At 44.3% G+C, this 16,330-nt stretch overlaps 1 protein-coding gene across 1 annotated transcript in view; it reads left to right on the forward strand.

Annotated features, from left to right (window-relative positions):
* The first annotated feature begins 657 nt into the window (after window positions 1-657).
* Window positions 658-16,330, forward strand: part of marchf4b (membrane associated ring-CH-type finger 4b) — a 54,948-nt gene continuing 39,275 nt past the window's right edge. Inside the window, exon 1 of the mRNA XM_056579614.1 lies at window positions 658-1,074. Within this exon, the coding sequence (XP_056435589.1) occupies window positions 658-1,074 (417 nt within the window). The remainder of the gene's footprint in view (window positions 1,075-16,330) is intronic.

Genomic DNA, 16,330 nt, shown 5'->3' on the forward strand with positions numbered 1-16,330 from the left:
CGCCAGGATCGCCTCTAGTGCATCAGTCGTGTGTTTACCGCGGAGCCCAGGATTCCGATCTCTGCAGGTGGTCTACACACACACAGATGGACTAGTCGGAGAGAGGTTATTAGAGAGCCAACTACAACATCTACCATCGGACTAATCATTGACCTGAAGGAACACCCGCCCCGGCTAATTCATATATGAATCGAACAGTTTGTTCCCCTCTATAGCTCATTGTTGAACTTAATGGCTTCAGACACTTGTTTGCATCGTTGGAACTTGCTTCCACTGGGATATACTCTCCCGTCGAAAGAAAAAAAAGACGTTCCATACATAAAGCATCGTCAGATCCCCCGCAAACAGCGACACAGGGAGAAACAGAGAGACATATAAGACACAGAGACTCACAGAGAGACACAGAGAGACATATAGAGAGACACAGAGAGAGAGACACAGGGACTCACAGAGAGACACAGAGAGACATATAGAGAGACACAGAGAGACATATAGAGAGACACAGAGACTCACAGAGAGACACAGAGACACATAGAGAGACACAGAGACACAGAGAGAAACGCTGCCTGCCATCGACGGGGAGGGGGTGCATGGGTACATGTGGTTTGCATTCCCCATCCTTCTCCGGTGCTGCGGGCTGTTAGTCAGACCGGAGCCATGCTGCAGGGCCAGGGCCTGCTGAAGAGCCGCTGCTGCCTCCTGCTCAGCGAGCTCAGGGTGCTGCTGCTCGGGCCGCACGCCCCCTCCACGCCGCTGCCCCCCTCCCACGTCCTCACCCCTGTCGGCGGGGGACAGGCGGAAGACCACCAGGCCGCCAGCGGGGGCGGCGTCCCAATGGGGGCCACAGTCTCGGACAACAACAACACGTTGGTGCGGGGCCACCATCAGCCGGCGGGGGGGCCCGGGCCGGGCTGGGTGGACGCGGCGGAGCTGTCGGCGGCGCTGCGCGTGTGCAGCTCCTCCCCCGAGGAGCGCACCAAGGGCCGGCTGGAGGAGAGGTACTCCATGAGCAGCTTCAGCGAGAGCGGCTTCAGGACCCCCGTGTGCAGGATCTGCTTCCAGGGGCCCGAGTATGTAAGTCAATTCAGCTGTTAACGGTGAGCATGGTGAAACCTCATGTGTGTGTGTGCGTGTGCGTGCATGTGTGCATGTGTGTTTGTACTGTGGCGACCCTGCCCGAGGAATGTCTCGGTTGCTCAGGAATCACCAAACGCCCATGTCCGTCCAAAGCCAAAAAGAGGCATTTATTCAAGGAATAACAGAAACCGCGTGGGTTGGCGCCCAACATGGGATGAACGAAAATAATACTAATGACTCCGTGAGCCACGGTAGAGTCCAGGTGATTGTCTCTCCGGCTGGGCCGGTCTTGTCCCTGGAGAGGGAGGTCGCTCCCGTTGGGAGCACTGTTCCAGCGGTGCGTTCCTCGCGTACGTTGCCCGGGTGTGCGGTTTCCCTCGGGACCGCTGGGGCTGGCTTTATGTGATGGAAGCTGAGTAAAGAAGTCTCCAGTTTATAGCCACTCGTCCGTATCGGGTCCTGGATGTTCCCTGCTCCGCTCGGGCTCCCACTTCCCTCCCTGAGAGAACATGTCACCGCCTTTTGAAGGGGTACCTACCTGGTCTTCCGTGTCCTCCGCCGCAGGTCTTCTCTATTGCGCCGATTAGGGTGACACAATGGACGCTCTCTGGCTCAGATTGGAGGATATCGGCTGTATATGCCATCCACCTGGGCCGCCTGGCCCAAGGTGTGGACCGGGTTGCCACAGAACGTGTGTGTGTGTGTATGTGCGTGTGCGTGTGTGCATGCGTGTGTGTGTGTGTGCATGCGTGTGTGTGTGTGATACAAATATCTCTAATGAGCTGTGTACAATTCAAGTTTTCCCGTGGTGTTATGGGGGTCTATAGTAAAGAAAAAGTTGAATATCCTTTAACCGAACTCTGATATTGAGTCGATGTTTCAGTACATCAAACTTTAAGGTTACTTTGTAAGCTACATCCTTGCAGCCCTTGTAGATCCACAACAGAAAAACAATTGCAGGTAGGATAAATCAAAGTCCTCTTCCCCCTTCTGCTGCTCAGGGAGAGAGGGATGGATCTGTCTGAGCAGCAGAGATAGAGGACTGCAGGCACGCTAGCTGTCTGAGGCCCAGCCTAGAGATTAGGTTATTGATCATGTTGTCACAGCTCCAGGTAAAGAACATATGGCTGAGTGGTGTCAGGGAAGGATATTGAGGCTCTAACTGAGCAGCTATTAACTTCTACTCTAAGGCCATGTTCTTTACGGTTGCCCCATTTACATTCTGTCTTTTATTAAAGTTAGTGCTATTGAGAAGAATGTTTTAGTGGTTAAAGGGACTCCTGAGCATTATAGCAAGTTAAAGGACTGGAAAACCTGATTACAGTGAGTTATCTGAATTATATTTAGTCATAATTCTGTTTTTTTTATCCCAACAATTAAACCCAATATCAACAAATAACAGAATGAAAGCGGTCTAAATGATCCTAAATCATTATATACGATAATGTATAAATCATTAAGTCTTTTTTCATACAGCCTCTCAACCAGCGTAACCTCTCTCTATGCCTTACTAAAGCCTCACACTAGACCTCCCTCTCACGCTCCCAGACTATGATTAGCACAAGATTGAGAAGACGAGTCCTTGGATCATAGTGATCCGAGCAGCCCCTCCCCAGACAGAGAGCGCCTCACTGCCCAGGTTTACTGGACAGCCTTCAGGGGTCAACAGTCAGTATTCCTCCTGCTGTCCTCCAGCTGATGTATCGACGTCCTTTCAGTCGCTGCGGTTCTCTGCTTCCACTGCATCTTTTCATCGTCACCTCTTCTCTTGGCCCTGGCCTCCTCCATGGGGGCCCGGGGGTCACCGTCAAAGCCGGTGGTTATTAGACAGACACATACCCTGCCCCTTGACCCCTGCGGCCTGGCCCCTGTAGCCAGAGGAAGAGGAAGGGAGGGAAAGATTCAAAATTCAAATTCAAATAAAAAAAACAACGTTATTTGTCCCCAGGGGGCAATTGAGGGCACATAGCAGCAGCATTACAAAGGACAGGGCCATGTCCAAACAAAAAACAAACAAAAACAATAACAAAAATACAGCATTGCTACCTGGCAGACAATACACACAAGCACAGGTGTCTACAAATACACACATTTAAATAAATATGTATAAAATATGCAAAGTGCATGTTTATAAATGGAGAACTGACTCTTAAAAGTGTACAATGTGTCAAATATTACATAAATATAAAGTGCAATCAGTTAATAAATACCATGCTGGTTATAATACATTTGAGATGAATTGAGGCGAGGTATTTATGTTGTAACAGTTAATGGGAGTGTGAGGGCAAAACAGAGTTCACGGCTTCACCAGTCCATGTGGGGAGGGCACAAGCCCAGGTGGGGGGTTTAGGAGGAGTTGAGGAGGTGAACAGCCTTGGGAACAAAGGTTGCTTTTCTCCTCTGTGTCCTACAGCCGAGGCAGCGTAGTCGGCGCCCTGAGGGGAGCCACTCAAAGGCGGGGTGTAGAGCGTGTGAGGGGTCCTGCATAATTCTGTTGGCTAACCGGATGATGATGGTGATGATGATGCGGATAATGATTGTGATTGTGATCAGCCTTATTAATATTCTCTTTTTCATCATCATCATCATCACCATCATCATCACTATGGTGCAAACCTACCCTACCTTCTTGTTTCCACTCTGTCTGTTTTTGAGGAGGAATATACGGACTGTAAGAGTTAACACAAAATGTAATAGGGATTAGGCTGAGCAAATTTCAGCCTCAGTGAACCCTTCAAAATATGTCTTAACCAGATTGTGAGATCCAGCTCTTCTATCAGGTAATAACTATAATAAAATTAACTATAAACTGGAGACTTCTTTACACAGCTTCCATCACATAAAGCCAGCCCCAGCAATCACAGACCAGGAACCTGAGGAGACCTATGTCTCTGTGAGAGGTTCTCATGTTCTCCGAAGAACCTGAAGAGACCTGTGTCGCTGTGTGATGTTCTCATGTTCTCTGAAGTACCTGAGGAGACCTGTGTCTCTGTGAGAGGTTCTCATGTTCTCTGAAGAAAGTAAAGAGACCTGTGTCACTGTGTGATGTTCTCATGTTCTCTGAAGTACCAGAAGCAGATACCTGGTGTCTCTGTGAGATGTTCTCATGCTGTTCTGTCTTCCTGGGTGGCGTCTAGATCACTCGAAGGTCCAAGAACAAACAATTAATCAGCCACATCTCCCTCTTAGACCTCTTCACCTATCGGAGCACAAGACAAGCAGAACATAAGTCTTCTGCGTGCCGTCCCTCGGGAGTAAAGAGAGAGAGGGAAAGGGAGAGGGAGAGGGAGAGGGAAAGAGAGAGAGTGAGAGGGAAAAGGAGAGAGTGAGAGGGAGAGAGATAGAGCATCTCTATCTATTAGGGGAGTGGTCTTCCCGAGTGTCACACGCCGTTACTTCAAAGTGTCCTCTGGGGCGGACGCCGGTAATGTCCCGCCTTCACGCGTGCATCTTGAGGACGTGTGACTAGCAGGGAGATGTGAATCATAACATGGATATGCACGCACACAGCTCGTTCCTCAGCGGGACAATGGAAGCCCTCCAGGCACTATTCATCCTCCTACTTTGTACTCCCCCCATACACACACACACACACAGAACCACAAACACACACACACACACACACACACACACACACACACACACACACACACACACACACACACACACACACACACACTAAAGCACTTTCTGCGTCCCCTTGCATGTGAAATCCCGCTCCTGTTCCCTCGTATCGGAGATAGACAAGATGCACAGCGTCTGAGATACTGGGGGCCGCGGGGAAGGTAAGTATGTGTTAGCAGCCACTGCGAGGTCATAACATTCAATCAAAAAGCCACGGTTACCAGCCATAGATTCAATTAGTTTTATATCAGGGCCATTAAATATGATCATAATCCCCGCAAAATAAGCAGTGAGTCAGAAGGCCCCCAGCATGTGGTTTATGGGGAGTCGTAGCAGGTAGAAGAGACTGAATTAGCCCAAACTGCTTTTTTTATAAGGTTGCTATGGTAGTTAAGTTTGTTATTGGCAAATGTGAGAACAATTGGAGTTGTGATTGCTGGTGAATGACTTCATTACGTCACTGTTTCACTCTCTCCGACTAGCATCCCCTCATTTCACATTCCTATAATACACCATCTGGACTCAGAGTGCTGGAGATGGAGGATGGCGGTCGAAGAGTTTCAGGATTAGTCTGAAGAAAATTGGGTCGTCTCTATCCTCTTGGCTTCCAGGACCGGTCACAGTGAGTGGTCTGAGTCCCGCTGGAAAAGATAGAACTGTTGTGCTGCTCCTGCCAGAAGCCATCCCACCATGACCATCTGTGGATGGGCCCGTTCTCTCCTCCTCCTCTTCCATCACTCCCCTCTCTGGGCGTGTCGCCTTCTGTCACAGTCATCCGGCGAGGCTGCCATGGCTTGTTACCGTCGTTCCACCAGAAAGAAAACACTGGTCCTGAGGAGGGGCGATTAGGAACGTAACCACAGGATGATGTAATAAGGAAATGGAAACTATTCAGTCCAATGTTAATAATAATGGAAAATAAATATTGGTGCTTATTTTCCTCAACATTGGAATTCAAAGTTATCATTACACAATAATTATGCCTTAAATGCAGAATAAATAAGTGATGACACATCATGTGCTGTACATGAAATGAGGAGTCTGCTGCCCTCAGAAACTGGTGGCTCAGTGAGGCCTGAGAGAAGGGGTTAAGAAAGACCTGGCTTCTTCTCCCGTGGTGCTGGGAGGCTTTTCAACAGCAGCCAAAACCAAACAGGAATTAAAAAGCTAACCTGAGAACTAGATATGATTCTCTGGAAGAGAAAAACCTTGTCTTAAGGGCATGGTGAAGATGAGGAAATGTAAATTCCCCCTCACAAGCCATGTGCTTCCTGTGATCAGAGTGAACTGTTGTTGAAATTGTGCCCAGCACTGAGGAAGATCAGAGACTCATTTACACTGCTACCCTTTAGCTTCAGTCTCACAGTGGTTGTTAGGTTAGAGATGTCTACCCTGAATCCTCTTTATCCCCTAGCATTTTTTGATAACTTTTTTGTATAAATAATTCAAGCAAATGTGCCCATATGATTATAAACAAGGGTTAGTTAGAATTAGACTATAAGCATCTAGTCCACGTGAACCAGTGTTCACGTGTAAGCTCCTCATAGCAGCATTAAAGAACATAGTTCAGCAAACTGGTTTGGAAGATAGATGCCTTGCTAAAGGCCTCAGTCAGTCAGTCAGTCATTCAGTCAGTCAACAATGGAAAATAACTAATAACTAATAATAAATAACTACAAGAACACAAGAAATTAAAATCAAGGTAGTGCATTAAATACTTTTCATCAAATAGCACGTAGTAGTAGTACGATTAGATCATTTTGTTTGGGGAGTATCATTTGTTCTGAGAGGCAGTAGCTCTGCAGGTGTCTTCCCCTCCACTTCTCTGTTCCAGGGCAGATAAGATCCACTGAACTACCGAACCCTCGTCAGAGGCTCCTAGTCATCTTTCATTTGTCTGATGTGTGCAAAATGATTGTGCATTGCAGATTGTAGAGTGTGTATCGTAGCAGGCTGTTTGTGTGTGAGTGTGCATCTGTGTTGGCACAAGTTTGTGTTTGTGTGTGTGTGTGTGTGTGTGTGTGTGTGTGTGTGTGTGTGTGTGTGTGTGTGTGTGTGTGTGTGTGTGTGTGTGTGTGTGTGTGTGTGTGTGTGTGTCTGCAGTGGTGCATTCCCTACAGCTTGGCTGCTTCCCTCACGATGTGATATAAATCAAAGGTAGAGAATCGATATTCGCTACGTAAGGAGCCCAGCGCTTTATGTTTGCGTGTTTTAACCGACATAACTTACCAGTGGCCCTGTGGAGGGGAGGGGGGGGGGTGCTAGGATGGTACAAATGGGGGCGCACTCTGATAAATCAGCTTATGATGATGCTGGGTCTCCATGGAGGAGCGATGGTGATCCATCTGTGCGGCGGTGTTAAAGATGAACTGAAATGAAATAATCAACATTGATAACGTGTTAGTTATGACCATTATATAAAAAAAAATCTAAATATAGTTTTTTTAGCAACAAAAGGAAATGCGTCTTTTAATTAGAGCGCCGATGACGTCACTGGCATGGTAGGACTAGGTTGTTGCTGCTGACACGCAAACGTCTTCTACACTCCACTCCTAATAGTGATTTTAATATGGCTGGTTACGCGTTTGAGCCTGTGAGGGACATGCCTGTAGTGCCCGACTGCCACCCGGTGGAGAGGGATCAATTTCAGGCTCCAGCTCACCGCGGTGAATTTAGTTTTAGGTTGGATATTCGACGGATATTCAGTCCAGTTCCAGCCGCGAATTCACGGAGATTTGCCCGACAATAGCAGCAGGAGAACGGTTAGCGCACCTCGCAGAGCCTCGCGGTGAATCGCTGGAAACTGATTTAGGGACCGTCAATAAATTACTTCACGTAAATATATCAATACAAAATACTTGCAGTATTTTCAATAGCTTCCATGCCATGTGACCCAGTGACTCCAAACCAGTATCCAATTGTAGAACTAAACCCTGAGAATAGGACACACCACTTTTTATGGTATTATAGTGCTTCCTCTATTTTATATTAATATTAATATGCAGGAATTATCATATTTCTTTCAATAGCTTCCATGCCATGTGACCCAGTGACTCCAAACCAGTATCCAATTGTAATGGTAAACCCTTAGAATAAGACACACCACTTTGTATTGTACTTTAGTGCTTTCTCTATTTTATATGAATATTAATAAGCAGGAATTATCATATTTCTTTCAATAGCTTCCATGCCATGTGACCCAGTGACTCCAAACCAGTATCCATTTGTAGAACTAAACCCTAAGAATAAAGACACACCACTTTGTATTGTATTTTAGTGCTTTCTCTATTTTATATGAATATTAATATGCAGGAATTATCATATTTCTTTCAATAGCTTCCATGCCATGTGACCCAGTGACTCCAAACCAGTATCCAATTGTAGAACTAAACCCTAAGAATAGGACACACCACTTTGTATTGTATTTTAGTGCTTTCTCTATTTTATATGAATATTAATAAGCAGGAATTATCATATTTCTTTCAATAGCTTCCATGCCATGTGACCCAGTGACTCCAAACCAGTATCCATTTGTAGAACTAAACCCCAAGAATAATACACACCACTTTGTATTGTATTTTAGTGCTTTCTCTATTTTATATGAATATGAATATGCAGGAATTATCATATTTCTTTCAATAGCTTCCATGCCATGTGACCCAGTGACTCCAAACCAGTATCCAATTGTAGAACTAAACCCTAAGAATAGGACACACCACTTTGTATTGTATATTAGTGCTTTCTCTATTTTATATGAATATTAATAAGCAGGAATTATCATATTTCTTTCAATAGCTTCCATGCCATGTGACCCAGTGACTCCAAACCAGTATCCAATTGTAAAAGTAAACCCTAAGAATAGGACACACCACTTTGTATTGTATTTTAGAGCTTTCTTTATTTTATATGAATATTAATAAGCAGGAATGATCATATTTCTTTCAATAGCTTCCATGCCATGTGACCCAGTGACTCCAAACCAGTATCTAATTGTAGAAGTAAACCCTAAGAATAGGACACACCACTTTGTATTGTATTTTAGTGCTTTCTCTATTTTATATGAATATTAATGTGCAGGAATTATCATATTTATTTTAATAGCTTCCATGCCATGTGACCCAGTGACTCCAAACCAGTATCCAATTGTAGAACTAAACCCTAAGAACAGGACACACCACTTTTTATGGTATTTTAGTGCTTCCTCTATTTTATATGAATATTAATATGCAGGAATTAGGGCTGGGTGATATATCGAATATATGCGATGTATCGCGAGATGTTCTCCAGGGGATGTATAAAATGCCCCTGTCGCGAACATTGAATACAAATAGGCATGTAATGTTACTTTTTACTTTTTTGTGCGTTCACGCGACGGGGCGACAAGATCCCATACAAAGTGAACGTAGAGATGCGTATCGGGCGAATTTTTCGCGAGAGAAAACCGGCGACAAGTTTGATTTGTCGCGCCACACTTTCGCCGTGCACAGGCGAGCACGTTCACACGGATTTGTGGCGCGACAAATTCGCTCGAGTTGAAATATTTCAACTTTGACGCGAATTTCGCGTGATGACAGCCAATCAGCGTTCAACAGCGTGGCCACTGAGTGACATGTGTAACGTAACAGCCAATCAGCATTCAACCATCAAACTCGGTGCAGTGCAGTCCGGGGTGAACTGCAGCATTGAGGAGAAAGTGATTGTTGCCGTTTGAGACTCCCGGAGCTCTATATATAATATACAATATAATTGTATATATAATATCACGGCCAAAAGCTCTGTGCGCCTCCGGATGGCCGTAGCGTGGGGAGCTCATAGGGATTGGGCTTCTCAGGGTTTGTTTACCGGCGTTGCTGTGGTTTCCGGTCTTGTGTGTTCCAACTGTTTATTAGGTAGGCCCATCTAATAAATCTCTGTCTAATCAATACTTCATTCACTGCCTCTTCCGCGGTCATTACAATATTATGAATAGACGTCGGGTCCTCCGACGTCTTTCCCTCTTCCACAAAAGGTAAAGACATGCAATGGTGGTTATCTTGTTGTGGCGCGACAAATTCGACAAAACTCGCACAGCGACAGATTATGATTTGTGGCGCGACGAAACTTCGGCGACAACGCAAACGTGCGACAAATGTCGCGTTTGGTGTGAACGCACAGTGTTCCCTTCTCTCGCTCTTTCCTGTTAGTGGAGCAGATTAGTAAAAAAATCGTTCACTTTGGTATACAAGCATGAAATTTAGCACAGATACTCTCTAAGGGCCACTATTTTGGAAAAAGGCGTTGGCCACTCCAAAATTCAATATGGCGGCCATTTTTCAAGATGGCCGCCATTGCTATTCAATGCTTATTATATCAATTATTCAAACAGTGATCCAAGCATAATATTTGATAAAAATACTATCTAAAGGACATGTTAATGGAAAAAAAAAAGATTGTTGTCCCAGTAAAATTCAAGATGGCCGCCATTTTTAAGATGGCCACCGTTCCTGTCGAATATTAATTATTTAAATTGTTCAAATGGTGATTCAAGCATACAATTAGGCAGAAATATTATTCAAGGAACACTCTTTTGGAAAAAGGTATGCGCCACTCAAAATTTCAGGATGGCAACCATTTTCAAGATGGCCACCATTTCTGTCAAATAGTCGTAATGTCTGCTTTGTCTGCCTCCTCTCCTTTGACATGTCCGGCCTAGTTAAACTTGCCAGGGATATAAGCCCTAAAATACAATACAAAGTGGTGTGTCCTATTCTTAGGATTTAGTTCTACAAATGGATACTGGTTTGGAGTCACTGGGTCACATGGAATGAAAGCTATTGAAAGAAATATGATAATTCCTGCTTATTAATATTCATATAAAATAGAGAAAGCACTAAAATACAATACAAAGTGGTGTGTCTTATTCTTAGGGTTTACCATTACAATTGGATACTGGTTTGGAGTCACTGGGTCACATGGCATGGAAGCTATTAAAAGAAATATGATAATTCCTGCATATTAATATTCATATAAAATAGAGAAAGCACTAAAATACAATACAAAGTGGTGTGTCTTATTCTTAGGGTTTACCATTACAATTGGATACTGGTTTGGAGTCACTGGTTCACATGGCATGGAAGCTATTGAAAGAAATATGATAATTCCTGCTTATTAATATTCATATAAAATAGAGAAAGCACTAAAATACCATAAAAAGTGGTGTGTCCTATTCACAGGGTTTAGTTCTACAATTGGATACTAGTTTGGAGTCACTGGGTCACATGGCATGGAAGCTATTGAAAGAAATATGATCATTCCTGCATATTAATATTCATATAAAATAGAGAAAGCACTAAAATACCATAACAAGTGGTGTGTCTTATTCTTAGGGTTTAATAATACAATTAGATACTGGTTTGGAGTCACTGGGTCACATGGCATGGAAGCTATTGAAAAAACTGCAAGCATTTTGTATTGATATATTTACGTGAAGTAATTTATTGACGTTCCCTAAATCAGTTTCCAGCGATTCACCGCGAGGCTCTGCGAGGTGTGCTAACCGTTCTCCTGCAGCTATTGCCGGGCAAATCTCCGTGAAGTCGCGGCTGGAACTGGAGTGAATATCCGTCGAATATCCAACCTAAAACTAACTTCACCGCGGTCTCCAACCGCACCTTTGGATCGTGTGGGTGTGGCTGGTGTGCGTGTGGGTGCTGCCGGAGCATGGACACACACTGTCATTGAATCGGTCTGCTGCCAAAGAGGTCCCGGTCAACCTTGACCATCTAATGGTGGGATTAGGTTGCATAACCATGCATAGGGCATTTCGGATGCTGTGCGGCGAGAGAGAGGTTTTGGAAGTGGCCATGCTCTCGCTAACGCCCCGTGCCCACTACATGCGTCCGTTGCGTGATCCCCATTGACTTTAGTGGGGACGGACGCGCAATGCATTGTGGATCCGTACGTTCCGTTGGAGCCTTCGGACGCCTCGTGCCCACTGCACCGTCAGTCAACGGACGTGGGAAGGCGTGGCTGACGGATGGGGGAGTAGTCTTTGCAGATGCATCCGTCAGCCAATCAAATCGGTTCGCCGGGTTCTTCCCGCTTCTTCCTGCTTGTTGCGAGGCAAGGGCCGTTTCTCAATTCGTAGCACGCGTACTACGGACTCGATGACTTGCTAGCACGTACTTGGCAAGTCTGTACTTCAAGCACATACTTGCGAGCACGCAAGTACGTACCTGCAATTGGAACAGCAGCGGACTCGATGACGTCACCACCTCTGCTCGTCAGTTAACTGTGCTACGGCCTCATTTAGGCATATACTACTGAACAATATAAACAAATGATATAGGCCTAAAACAAAATCCCAGCCTCTTTCATTTTCAAATAGTATGTAAATATTCTGAATGAATAACAATTGAAAAGATATGAGTGTCCTGTCATGTGTATAAGCTATACACACACACACGACCTTACATATATATATTTATATATTATTATTATTATATTAGGCCTATATATTATACATTATATAAATATATATATAAGTTAAGAGTAACTTAAGCTACAGTTGTAACTTGTGCGTCTTCTCCATATTGTCCGCCCTCGTACTGCTGCGAGTGCGAAATGCATCCTGGGATTTCTAGCGGGAGCAAGCACACACGAGCCACCTCCGATGCATGCTCGGTGAAACGGCGAAATCGAGCACGCATCCAGAACACTTCCGGGTTTTACGACAGTACTCGCTTGATGCGTGCTTCGAATTGGAACAGTGCTCGGGCAACGACTGATGACGTTTCACGAGTCCACGAGCACACGAGCACGCACAAGTACGCGAATTGAGAAACGGCTAAGATGATCCGCTTTCCCGCTTTCCAGTATCGTCAGAGCCCGAGTCGCGTCACAGTGCTTACATTTGCATACGCGATCTGATTGGATGACGGAACCGTCGCTGCCGAAAAAGTTGAACATTTTTCAAAAAAATGTTCAACTTTTTCGGCAGCGACGGTTCCGTCATAAAAACAAACTATGACCCGTAAACATTAGGGTGAAAACGGCCCTTCAAAATAAGAGCTTTTTCAAAACAAAGACCATTCAGATTTATGCTTGAAAGGCAACACACTAAAAGTGACGTCCGAGCGGAGACACTGGAGCGCCCCATAAATAGCAACGAAGTTACGAGGCGAAAACGATCATTCCCCCTCCGTTTTCCTTTGATGCGTTTCAGGAATATCTCTGTGAAGACGGACTCATTGCGGAAATGCAACGAGCTGTAGGACTCTCTAAATCGACGCCACTTCGACCTGGGCGGGACTTTACGTCCTACGTCACTCTCTATGGGTTTGTATGTGTGCGCGTAGCCGTTTGTCTCAGGGATCTGTGCACGAACTCCCTTGCACTACAGATTACGAGCGTCAGTGTCGTACGCGATGGAGGGTGGGTGACATTCCTACAGTCTGTGATGATAGGCTATATTTCTACAAATGACTTACTATTACTAGCGATTAACATGACGAAACAACACGAACTAAGCTAACATTAGACTATAGCCATACCAGATAACGCCATACCAGCTAACCCTAACTATTTATATTAAACTCTGAACCATTTTGCAACAGGCAACTGCGTGTTGGTGCGTCTTACGCCCCGTGCCCACTACCTCCGTCAGTTGTCCGTTGCCCATTGACTTTGAATGGGGACGGACGCGCAATGCATTGTGGATCCGTCCGTTCAGTTGGAGCGTTCGCCACCGTCAGAAAGTTGAAAAATGTTCAACTTTTTCAGCAGCGACGGTTCCGTCATCCAATCAGATCGCGTATGCAAATTTAAGCACTGTGACGCGACTCGGGCTCTGACGATACTGGAAAGCGGGAAAGCGGGTCATCTTGCCTCGCAACAAGCAGGAAGAAGCGGGAAGAACCCGGCGAAGCGATTTGATTGGCTGACGGATGCCTCTGCAAAGACTACTCCCCCATCCGTCAGCCACGCCTTCCCACGTCCGTTGACTGACGGTGCAGTGGGCACGAGGCGTTATTGCTTCCCACGTCTGCGTCTGCATCTTTCCCACTCCTGGCTAATAGTTTCAGCTTTTGTAGCCTACTGTATATCAGAAATGATCACCCTGTACCACACTGCTGACTTGTTGATGTTTTGTGAGCACTCACGCATTTCTCTAGGTATCTTAAGTTTCCTACTGGAGTCATCAAAACTTATGACTTTGTTATTGTAAGAAATATTGTGTTTCAAAAACACTTTGTGTCTTACCCTTGGCGTTACCCTAACCTTAACCCCAGTAACATTTCTTCATCATAAACTACAAGTTACGCAAAATGGCATACAAACATCCAGTCCAATATGAAAGAAAAAAGCTAGCTTCATTAAGGAATCGAACCCCTTATCCCCGCGTTAATGAGTTGTTCTCTGACCACTAACCCATCAGGTCTTAGTACATGCGATTCAAGAGTTAACCACTTGACAATCTTTAAACTTCGGTTGCCTAGAAATTGTAAAGACAGTGATGTGTGTACATTGTGCGAGTATCCACTCGCGATGTGTGTGCAGTCCAAAATGAAAGAAAAAACCTTGCATCACTAGGGAATCGAACCCCCAATCATCAGTTGGTCGTTGGTAACTGTAAACAAAGAGATCGCATTTTGTTTAACTGCTAACTAACAAACGGGTTTATGCGTTCACTGAACCAAGATTATGGAAATAAAAGGCAAGGCAAGGCAAGGCAAGGCAACTTTATTTATATAGCACTTTTCATACACAAGGCAGACTCAAAGTGCTTCACATATAAACATTGTCATACAATAAAATAAAATAATAGATAAGTAAAAGAAAAACATATGCAAAGAAATGGGTAGAATAGAAAAAGGCATTTTAGTATTAAAATAGAAAATAAAGGCAAAGTTAAAAAAAAGCTTTTTAGAAAGTGCAATGTATTTAAGATTTTAGCAGAAAGCTATAGCAAACATAAAAGTCTTCAGTCTTGTTTTAAAGGTGCTCAGAGTTGGGGCAAGTCTTAAATCCTCTGGGAGTTTATTCCAGCTATTTGTTGCATAGTAACTAAATCCTGCTTTCCCATGTTTTGTGTTTACTCTGGGGATAATTAACAGATTGGTCTCAGAGGATCTTAGTGGTCTAGAAGGCTGATGTAGTGGAAGCATATCAGTTAAGTATTTTGGGCCTAAACCATGTAGGGATTTATAGGTTAGCAACATGATTTTAAAATCAATTCTCTGACCTACAGGAAGCCAATGTAACGATTTCAGAATTGGTGTAATATGATCACATTTTTTGGTCTTTGTTAGAACTCTAGCAGCAGCATTCTGAACAAGCTGAAGCTTCCTCAGAGTTTGTTTTGGGAGACCTGTGAGGAGACCATTGCAGTAATCAAGCTTACTAGTGATAAAGGCATGTACAAGTTTTTGTAAGTCTTCGGTGGACATGAGCCCTCTAAGTCTTGCTATATTTTTAAGGTGATAATATGCCGATTTTGTAACTGATTTGATGTGACTGTCAAAATGTAAATCTGAATCCATGATAACCCCTAGATTTCTGGCTTTGATTGAGGTTTTCAGGGACAGAGAGTGAAGGTGTTGGGTTACTTTAAGCCTTTCCGTTTTAGAACCAAATACAATTATCTCTGTTTTGTCCTCATTTAGTTTCGGCACATCCATTCCTTCACTTGCTCAATGCACTGGCACAGCAGATCTATGGGCCGATAGTCATTTGGTGATAGCGATACATAGATTTGCGTGTCATCAGCATAGCAATGATGGTCAATATTGTTATTTTGCATGATTTGCCCTAGTGGGAGCATGTAGATGTTGAATAAAGAGGGTCCTAAGATCGAACCTTGTGGGACTCCACATGTCACATTGGTTGATTCTGATACAAAGTCGCCAATGGAAACAAAGTAGTTCCTATTTTGTAGGTAGGACCTGAACCAATTTAAGACAGTGCCTGAAAGCCCCACCCAGTTTTCTAACCTTTCCAGAAGTAATGTATGGTCTACAGTGTCGAATGCAGCACTGAGGTCAAGTAGCATTAGTATTGAGGTTTTGCCAGAGTCTGTGTTAAGACGGATGTCGTTTACAACTTTAATAAGGGCGGTCTCAGTGCTGTGCAGGGGTCGAAATCCTGATTGGAAGGTGTCATAGCAACCAGTTGATGCCAGGAAGTGATTTAGTTGCTGGAGGACAACTTTCTCAATGATTTTACTTATGAAGGGTAGATTTGATATTGGTCTGTAGTTGTTAATAATAGAGGCATCTAGGATCCGCTTTTTTAAAAGGGGTTTAATAACTGCAGTTTTCAAAGCTTTTGGGAACTTGCCTGACTGGAGAGAGTTGTTAACTATCTGCAATATGTCTACTGCTAGGCAGTCGAAAACATTCTTAAAGAGGTTGGTAGGTATAGTATCAAGGCAACAGGTGGATGGCTTTAGTTGTGTCACAGTTTCCACAAGATTTTGAGAGTCTATAACATTAAAGCATGCCATCCTTGCCACGTAATTTTTGCCTGAACAGGGTGGTAGTCCAACATTTTTGTTTGACGTGGAGATATTGATGGCTCGTCTGATACCTTCAATTTTATCAATATAAAAAGCTGCAAACTCATTGCATTTCTGCGTGGAATGGAGATCAGG

The sequence above is a fragment of the Gadus chalcogrammus genome, chromosome 20 (genome assembly GCF_026213295.1).
Source record: "Gadus chalcogrammus isolate NIFS_2021 chromosome 20, NIFS_Gcha_1.0, whole genome shotgun sequence".
Classification (NCBI taxonomy): Eukaryota; Metazoa; Chordata; class Actinopteri; order Gadiformes; family Gadidae; genus Gadus; species Gadus chalcogrammus.